The sequence below is a fragment of the Drosophila takahashii genome, chromosome 3L (genome assembly GCF_030179915.1).
Source record: "Drosophila takahashii strain IR98-3 E-12201 chromosome 3L, DtakHiC1v2, whole genome shotgun sequence".
In the NCBI taxonomy this organism is placed as follows: Eukaryota; Metazoa; Arthropoda; class Insecta; order Diptera; family Drosophilidae; genus Drosophila; species Drosophila takahashii.
The window spans coordinates 16,789,429-16,799,506 of NC_091680.1; the positions used below are offsets into that span (position 1 = coordinate 16,789,429).

A 10,078-nucleotide genomic window follows, 5' to 3' on the forward strand; every position below is an offset into this window, starting at 1 on the left:
CATAAACAATATTAAATAAATAAAAATATGCATGGGACCCTGGCTTTGTGGCCGTTGTTATGCCCTTTTAACTTGTTGAGTTCTTTTGTTGGATGCATTTTGAGGGCATTTAATGACCAATGCCAGGTGAAATACACCAACAGTTGCCAATTCGAAACGAAACCGAAACGGAGCCAAAGTCGAAGTTCCAGACGGACGACGACGACAGGTCCGTCCAAAAAAAAAAAAACAGAAATAAAGGAAAATATTAACCATGTGCGGAGTGTGTTTGGGTCTTGGCCACTCCGAGGATGCGGTCGAAAAAAAAGGAAAAGATGGAGGAGGCCCGAATGGAGGTGGGGGCGAGCGATCGCCAGGAATGTTGCAGATGCAGGAGCCGCGGGAGGATGAAGAAGACTTTGTTTTAAATATTTAAACTTGCATCAGGATCTGCTGAGAAGGTGGGGAGATGACCAGAGGATATGGTCGCTTCTGGCAGACGGATCTTTGATGTTTTCCTGTGTGCAGCAGCGCAGCCGATTAAAAAAATTTATAATGAGCGACGACGGCGACGACTGGCAATGGATCGAAGATGAGAAGAAGATCGAGGGGCTTATAGGGTATACAGGGGGGTATGGAGGGGAAAAAGAGGTAGAGGGAGGACAGACGTTGAAGGCGGCACTCGTATTTTATATATATATGCGTATACATATGCCCTACCTCTCGATCTCTCGTTTCGATTTCGCATTTAGTCCCAAAAGTCCCTGTATTCTACACAGAAAATAAATCTAAGGAAAAATCAAAGATTGTTTAACCACATTTAAGAAGTAAATTTTTTTAAAAATATGGAATCTTGGTTTGATAATTCTAAAAAATTTAATTTGTTTACATCAAAAAAGTTCCCTGTATTTTATGAATGATAATTTTTTTATTTTAATAAAATTATTTTTGATGATATAGACTTTTTTTCGGTGCATCCCTCTTATCCCCCTTTTCACCATTTTGGCACTTAGTCAGTCATTTAGTCATTGGCCCGTCGTCATCATCGTCTCGGTCTCCTTTCGGATTGCGTCTGTTATTATTTTATTTTATGTGCTTTTCCTTTGTCTTCTGCACCAATTTCTGCAAAATTTACTTACACGCAAACGGCAGAAGAGAAAAGAGAAGCCTCTTGCCAGTTGCCAGTTGCATTCCCATACACATATATATATAAGATATATCCTCCGCCTGTCTGCTCCTCTCATAATCCCCTTTAATTTGTCTTTTTGCTGCCATTGGCCGCTTTTTTATTTTTTTGCTGGTTTCTTGGACGCTTCTCGGTCGGTCGCTTGGTTTGTTTGTTTGCTGCCAACTTCTGTTGTTGTCGCTTCTTAGCCAAGAATTTTAATTGAAACGAGTTTGAGCCGAGGCTCCGCAGCCACAACCAAACATCCAACCCAGAGCAGTCCAAACCGCTTCTCTCCACTTCACTTCAGTCGCCTCTATTTCCCTGCAGTTCGCTTGTCTAGACCTGGGTCAAGATTGTTTTTTGGCCAATAGAATAGAATCTCCCACAGCCACAAAGTCCAAGCACTGAAAAATGGGGAGAAAGATCGAAAACACTTTAAAAGCCCAAAAAGGACGATTGGTTATTGATTTTTATCTTTGAAAAGTTTTCGAACCGATATTTTCACATTTGATAGCAAAAATTGAATGTTTTACTGAACTTTAAAATACAGCAAATTAAAAAACAACAAAATTCATATCATAAATATAATTAAATGCTTCAAAATTTTAATTTAAAACTATCTAATTAGAAAATGATCAAGAATAAAAGAGACATTTATGCTAATTTTGGTGGAAATTGATAGCTTAATTCCTAATAAAATACCAACAAATTAAAAATTAATATTATTCTTTATTCTTTAACTTTTATTGCCGTGTAAAACCGTAGCCAACAACCTTAGCTTGCACTCCAGATAATGGACCATCTTTGTTCACAGGAAATCAAAGCAAAATCCCCTGATACTGACTAGATATGGGATCCTCCCCCTAACAGCTCTTTGCCGTGAAAACAAATCCCAACATTCTCGGCCTCCCGATCACGACATGGCCGGTCGAACAACTTCTGTCTGCAGTGAGGCGGAAAAATCGAAACGCAAATATATCTGACAAAATACACGACACCTGATGGCATCCACACACACACAAACACACTCACTCACATGTGGAGAGCAAACAGGAACAGGTAAGAGAAGTTGGCCACTGGGAAGCCGAAACCGAATCCGAATTCGAATCCGAAGCCTGGTCAATTTGTCTAGAGGGCAGCCCACAGAAAACTGGTCGAGTGCACGTGCTTGGGATCGAACCTGAAGTTCGGTTTCCAGTTGGGACTCTGCACATACCGAGATTCTCGACAATTGACCTCAAACTGGGTGAGAAGAGGGCCGTGAGTGGACCAACGACGACATCATATCGTCCAGCTTCCTTTCACAAGCCTTTTTTCTGCCGCATTTTACTAATTGAATTCCAATGCCAACAATATTTTGGCTTATTATGTTATTACCAAAGGACTGCCCTTCACTTTGCCTCACTGCCACTTAGACACGGCAATTGGGGCGAACTTTCTTTCGGCATCCGTCTGATCTGATCCGCTCGCCCAGCCCGATGCTCTCATATCATTAAATTCACACCCAAGGGAGCGGGAGAGGGCGGTCGGGGCAATTGGAAATTATGTTGTAATGCGTTGTGGTAATTACAATTTGCGGCCGGGTTAATGCGCATGTGCAACAAACACGTCAACAGCGCCGCTCACGCATAACCCGAAACAGGAGCAAGGAAACGATCAAGAAACAGTTGCTAAAAAAACGAATGGTGGGGGGGATTGAGGGGCTTCTGGTGGCCAAACAGGACTGAAATTTGAAACTGGCCAGGCCGTGTAAAGTGGCCCAAACATGCGCCACAGTGGCCACCAAAAAGCGACAGTCGGTCGAGGCGATCGCGCGACAATTTTTTAAAGAAATTTTTTGGTCAACCAACGCAGGAGAGCAGTTGAGGTGAGTTTATGGCGCCCAACGTGGGGCTTTTTATTTTTTAAGCTTAAACCATTGGTTTCTTTAAAAACATACGATTAAATGTTATAATAATTATTAATACAAAATTGGTTAAATATTTTAAAATACCATTGTTCATATTACATGAACATGAATTGCCAGTAAATTCAATAAAATCCATAAGAAATAACCATGTTTATAACTGATTTATTTAAGGCAAAGCTGACCTCTTAGTTGATCTAAACTAGATACAATTCTCTAAATATTTTTCTAATACTTATTATTTGAAAAGAGCTTACAAACATTGTAATAGCCCCTCTCTAATAGCGCCCAAGGCTGTTGGATCTTTCGAACCGCTCATTGGCATTTGGCTGGTTGTCTGGACAGGCTTAAGAGCTGCACACGAGCAGCTGCAGCGGCAGCGGCTCCAACTTGGACTCACGCAGGTGCTGAAAACTTAATTATTGTATAACACACAACGCCGCACCACCACCCCGCCGCCGATCCCAGCCCGTCCCATCTGCTGCAGTGGCAACGGAAGCAAGTTACTGAAAGCGGGTTCAGTTAATTAATATTTCTTGCTGCTGCAGATACTCGTACAAATGTTTTATTAATTCTGTTAATTAATATTGCCAATGAGCTTGGCTAAAATGTCAACGATAGGTACTGCCTGTCTGTCTGTCTGTCTCTTTCTCAAAATCTCTTTCCGTCTCTTTCCTCCGGCCCCTTTCTTCGGTCAAAAGAAAAGAGAAAGAGAGATGGGGAAACCAGTTTTTTTAGTAGCAGGCGCCAAAGTGCATGTAAAACTAATTGAAGTAACTGGGAGAACAGGTGGAGAAAAAGAGAAGACTCTGTGACAATTAGCACGGGCGCCTAATTAATTTCTCTCTACCTCTACGTAATCTTTTTTTCGTAGCTCTCGAATGATATCTCTCTCTGTCGCGATCTATTGACTGGCTATCGATAACTCTCGATCATATTTTCGCATAACTGTCGACGACTGTAACTATTTACGACTCTAAATTGTCTCCGTTTGCGTTGAAGAATGCGGTTGGAAAACTCGTTTTTTTTTCGCTGCCTCGCTGGTCACCATTGAATGATTGATGGCTTGACTGATTGATGATTGAAGGTCGCGGAGTCTCTTAAGTGACTCGCTGACAAGTGCGATGGGTGTCTCCTTTGTGGTGTTAATTACACGGCCACGCCCCTCCTGCGCTGACATTTATTATGCACAAAATGCCACATCAGAAATTACAAAATACAAATGCAAATCGATGTTTTAGCTCTTTGCCGAAATGCAATTAATTTGTAACTGCAACAATACTGTGTCTCTTTCGTATCCATTCCTGCCTGTGTGTGCGGTTTAACTCCCTCTCTTTCACTGGCACTACCGTGCTCTGCCACGTACATAAAAACGAAGGCAATAAACTGCAAATTTCATGGCTGTAAAATGCTATCTCAATGTTTGTAGAGGGTATGCGAAAGGGTGTATCGACGTAACTGATAATTGGCGCCCAACGTGGGGCTTTTTGAATATGAAAAATAAGGATACATTTATTTATTATTTTACATATTTTAAAAATTTTATTTCGTCATGCATCGGCATTTCATATAGTTGGCGCCCACGTTGGGCGTTGGGCATTTTAAGTATGATAAATCTACGGAAACATTTGGTTATTATTTTCAATATTGTAGGGGTATGATATATGTCCCTATTAATGAAATACCACACAGTAGAATATATGTTTACACAAAATAGTTTATAGTTTTATTATTATTTTATTTCACAAGTTTTATCTGGTCAGGATCACTGCTGGCATTCAACTAACTTCGCTCTCAGCTCACGACTCGCACCAACCCCCGACTCTCTGAGAGAGTGAGTGTGGGGAGATCGCAAGAGAGAGAGTAAGCTCTACAACAACAACAACGTACTCTAAGAATATTCAGGAATGTTCTAGAAGGAATACAATAACTTATACATACATACATACTACTACGTAGCCATCCTGCTACAATTCGGCCGTCCTGACATTTCAAGATCCCCTGATCTTGGTTTAATTTACAATTGATTTCATCTAAAATTATCTTACATACTATCAGTCTTTAGATTTACAATTCTTTGGATATATTTACAGCTATTTTCGTTTACCAATCCAATGCTTAATATTTTGACTACTCCAGACTCCTTGATAAGGGCAACGCGACAATTGAAAACCTTCCACATCTTTTATTACATACCTATCATTTCTCAAAACTTTATCTATAACATAAGGACCCTTGTGTTTGGGTATTAGCTTCCTTGCGACTCCTACTGCATTATCGAAATTTTTCACCATAATATAATCTCCAACTTTGTACTCTAAACTATCCTTCCTTTTTTCATTGTATCTTCTTTCGTTGTCATTTTGTAATTTGATTTGCGATTCCACTCCATTTTTCCTAATTTTGTCTAAATCTCTAACATCACTAACATTATCTAATTCTTCTAACTTTTGCCTCAATTCATCAATAACTTTTCCTTTCTGTTCGATTCCAAACAACATTTTACTCGGCATTTGTGCAATGCTTCTTTGCTTTGTATTGTTCAATGAAAATTCAACGTCCTCAACAACTGTATCCCAATGCAGTCCTTTTTCCGGATCTGCTAATTTAGCTATCATTGGCCCAATTATTCTATTAATTCTTTCCACCTGCCCATTGGCCTGAGGTGACCCAGTCGCAATTTTTACGTGCTTAATATTATATTCTTCGACAAATCTTCCAAACTCTTCCGATGTAAAACAGCTTCCTCTGTCCGAAACGATACATGTTGGCCTGCTGTACGACCTAAAATAATCTTTCATTGCTATAATAACTTCTTTTGTGTTCGTCGTCTTTGTTGCATATAGCCTAACGTATTTAGTAAAACCGTCTATCACCACAAACAAATGTTTCTTTGATCTTCCATTATCAACCGGTCCGTAATGATCGATATGTATAATTTCGAATGGCACATTTCCTTTTGGTATGCTGTGCAACATTCCTTCCCCTTTTCCTGACTTTGGCGAATATGCCACACATCTCAAACAATTATCAATATGTCTAACAACTTTTTCTTTCATATTCGGAAACCAATACGTCCTAACAATAGCATCCATAACCTTGTCTCGTCCTAAATGACCTAATTCATTGTGATATTTGTATAGTATCTTGTCCTCCATTTCTCCTGGCACACAGAATAACAATTTCCCATCATTTGATTTTCTATAAATAACTCCATTTCTCATCTCAAACATTTTATCTTCCTCTTTTTCTAACTTTTTCCTAACATCTTTCAACTTTTCATCTTTCGCTTGACAAATAATTAAATTGTCTTCAAAACTATTCGTTTCTACTACCAGTATATTCGTATTCCTACTTAACGCGTCTACGTGTTGCATAAGTTTTCCCGATTTATGAACTAACTCAAAGTCATACTCAAGCAATTCTAATGCCCATCGTGCAATTCGAGGGTTTAACTCAATCCTATTTAATGTTAACGTCAGTGAGTTACAATCAGTAACTATTCTAAATCGTCTACCCTGCACATAAATTCTAAATCTTCGTAGAGCATAAATTATTGCTAACGTTTCAAGTTCAAAACTGTGATATTTTGCCTCGTCTTTTGTTGTGGCCTTTGAAAAATAAAAAATAGGGTGCAACTTTTTATCCTCTTTCCTTTGTAGTAAGACCGCTCCAAAACCTTGTGCGCTTGCATCTGTATGCAATTCTATCTCGTCTTTATAATAATATAATCCTAACACTGGCGCTTCAACTAACATTTTCTTAAGCATCTCAAAACATTGTAGTTCCCTTTCTTCAAATGCAAACTCTTTATCTTTCTTTAACAGGTCATATAATGGTTTTGCGATCATCGAAAAATTCTTAATGAATCTCCTAAAATACGAACATAAACCTAAAAAGCTTCTAACACCATGTACTTTATCTGGAACAGGGAAATCTCTAACAGCTTCTATTCCTTTATCATTAGCTTGTATTCCCTTGCTGGTTACTAAAAAACCTAAGTATTGTACACTTGCTTGTAAAAACTCACATTTGTCCATTCTCAATTCTAGTTTGTTTCTTGCTAAACGATCAAAAACTTCCCTAAGAACATTTAAATGTTCCTGTATCTCTTTACTGGCGATCATAATGTCGTCCATATATATTACTACCTTACCATCCCTAATCATGTCCGCAAAAATTGTATTAATAAATCTCTGAAACACCGCAGGAGCGTTTTTAAGCCCCATTGGCATTCGCATAAATTCAAATTGTCCTAATGGCGTCATAAATGAAGTATATTTTATTGAGTCCTTATCCACAAATACATGAAAGTAGCCATGTTTTAAATCTAATTTCGAAAATATTGTTTTATTTACTAAAGTGTCTAACAAATCGTCAATTAAAGGTAAAGGATAGTTATCTTTAACCATTGTCTTATTAAGTTTTCGATAATCCACACATAGTCGTAAGTCGCCTGTTTTCTTTTTTACTAACACTATTGGAGATGCGTACTCCGATTGACTCGGTCTTATAATTCCCTCGTTTAAGTATTCATCTAATATAACCTGTAACTTTTCTTTTTCTGTATAAGCTAAACGTCTGGGCGAACAACTAAAAGGTTTAGAATCCTCTAATCTTAATTTTATTTCACATCTAACTTCGGGTTCCTTTGGTCTTTGTTTATTTACATAACAGCTTTCTACCATTTTAATAAAATGACGCCTAACATTATAATTCACTTCATTGCCAATTTTGTAATCTGGACTTTCATCTGTAATATTAATATTAAACAATTCCCTTGCCACTAGATCTATTTCATTGCTATTCCTAACTATTTCTTTATCTGTAACTTTACTAACATTTCTAATCATCTGCCTATTGTCGCTAATTTTATCACTAACATTGCTAACTATCTGGTTTTCATGACTAACAATATCACTAACAATCTGATTTTCTTCTCTAACATTTCTAACAATATCACTAACATTTGGAGGGTTTTCAATGTTCTCAACCGTAACCATTTTCAAAGTGTCGAGGTTTAAATTAATATTACATGCTTCCATAAAATCTCTTCCAAGGACTACATCATGACTCATAGATTTGTTTGCCACAATAACTAAATGAAAATGAATTTTATTTAAATTCTTCATAACATAACACAATATTTTGCCATAGGTTTCTAAGTAACTCTTATTTAATCCATGATATAAACTTAAAACTGGTAATTTGCAGACATTTTCTGGTACTTTTGATATTTTAATAAATGAAATCGGGCTCCCTGTATCTATGAGACATTCTGTAGTTAACTTGGTATTAATATCATTCATAAAATTGATTTCAACGTATCTTACATAATTATTATTGCCTGTGTTCTTATTTTTGCTCTTCAAACACGTCGCCACAAAATGTCCCATCTCGCCGCACGCATAGCACGATCCTTTCTCCCGTTTTGACTTTCTGCACTCGTTCGCCCAATGCCCTTTTGCATTGCAATTGAAACATCGTGTCTCCTTCTTGTCCTTGAAGTCCAATGATGTCATCGGTTTTCCAACAGATTTCGGCAATCTAACATCGGCAAATGCTCGCTTTATGTGCCCAACATCCACAAAGCTTTGAATGTGCGCCAGATTGCGCAGCCCTTGATTTGTAATACCTTCGATGATGCAGCTCAACATTTCATCTCCATCAATATTAATGCCCTGAGCAAGCATTATCTTGTCGTCAACATAACTCCCGAACGTCTCGCCTGCACTCCATTTGCGATGCTCAAATTTGCGCCTTATCTCCAGCTTTGATGATTTTTCGCCAAACATTGCGATCAGCTCAGCCGTTAATTCCTCCAATGGTAACAAAACACGCCCAGCATTTGCGTGCAACCAAACATTAGCTTTGCCTTTCATTTTGCTAATCATCAACAGTTTTATATAATTTCCGGTTATACCGTAGATGCTTGCGATATTATATATCCGAGTGATCCATTTGCGCGCACATGATTCGCCCGCAAACTCACACAACACTTGCGTAGCCATTCTCAAAGAAATGTCTATACTTTGATTAAAATTGTTCTCCATCTTTTCTTTCTCTCCAGCTTGGTTCTGCATGTTCACTTCTGCACAGTTTCGATTTCTGCCTCCACCTTTGTTCTGCTTGCCGTCTCTTTCGTAGCTTCTTTCACCTCTTGTTTCCTCGCCAGCTTCGCTTTCGTTTTCTCCATCTTCGCGTATATATTCCCGAACTTTTTCACCGTCTTCGCCTTTGTCGTTCTTTTCGCCAACTTTGTTCTTGCCTTCTCCATCTTCGCTATTAATTTCGTCGCCTTCTTCTACTTCGTAATCCTCTTTACCGCCGTCTTCGTTGTTATTTTTGCCGCCGTCTTCTTCCTCGAAATTCTCGATGCCGCCGTCTTTGCAGTTACTTCTATCGCCGTCTCGTTCTTGGAATTTCTCTTTGCCTCCGTCTTCTCCTTTACTTCTTTCGCCGTCTCGGTTCTCCTTCATTTCGTTAAACTTATTGCGTTTTTCGCTCGGTAATTTGTTTAAACGTAAAATCAACTCCTGTTTTGAACCAGTCGTTGAACATTTTAATACACTTAACCATATTTTTAATTGTTTTATCGATACTTTGTTCAAATCCATTTTGTTTTATTAAATTGTTTCACTTTCTTAGTTTTTAAACTTGTAGTTTTTAATTTGTTTGGCACGTGATCGGCCCACTTCTGATTTTGTAGGGGTATGATATATGTCCCTATTAATGAAATACCACACAGTAGAATATATGTTTACACAAAATAGTTTATAGTTTTATTATTATTTTATTTCACAAGTTTTATCTGGTCAGGATCACTGCTGGCATTCAACTAACTTCGCTCTCAGCTCACGACTCGCACCAACCCCCGACTCTCTGAGAGAGTGAGTGTGGGGAGATCGCAAGAGAGAGAGTAAGCTCTACAACAACAACAACGTACTCTAAGAATATTCAGGAATGTTCTAGAAGGAATACAATAACTTATACATACATACATACTACTACGTAGCCATCCTGCT

General features: G+C 38.3%; 2 protein-coding genes across 2 annotated transcripts; both read right to left on the minus strand.

Moving 5' to 3' along the window:
* Window positions 1–4,729: 4,729 nt before the first annotated feature.
* On the minus strand, window positions 4,730–8,915 carry LOC108054167 (uncharacterized). Its single transcript, XM_017137019.3, has 2 exons — window positions 8,387–8,915; window positions 4,730–8,331 (listed from the first exon to the last, which is right to left on the minus strand). The coding sequence occupies exons 1-2, from the start codon at window positions 8,846–8,848 to the stop codon at window positions 8,320–8,322; spliced, it is 474 nt and encodes a 157-aa protein (XP_016992508.3). The 5' UTR covers window positions 8,849–8,915; the 3' UTR covers window positions 4,730–8,319.
* A 16-nt stretch (window positions 8,916–8,931) lies between these two features.
* Window positions 8,932–9,532, minus strand: LOC123003258 (high mobility group nucleosome-binding domain-containing protein 5-like). The gene is made up of 2 exons (XM_070214498.1): window positions 9,085–9,532; window positions 8,932–8,939 (listed from the first exon to the last, which is right to left on the minus strand). Exons 1-2 carry the CDS (start codon window positions 9,530–9,532, stop codon window positions 8,932–8,934), a joined length of 456 nt encoding a protein of 151 aa, XP_070070599.1.
* Window positions 9,533–10,078: the final 546 nt, after the last annotated feature.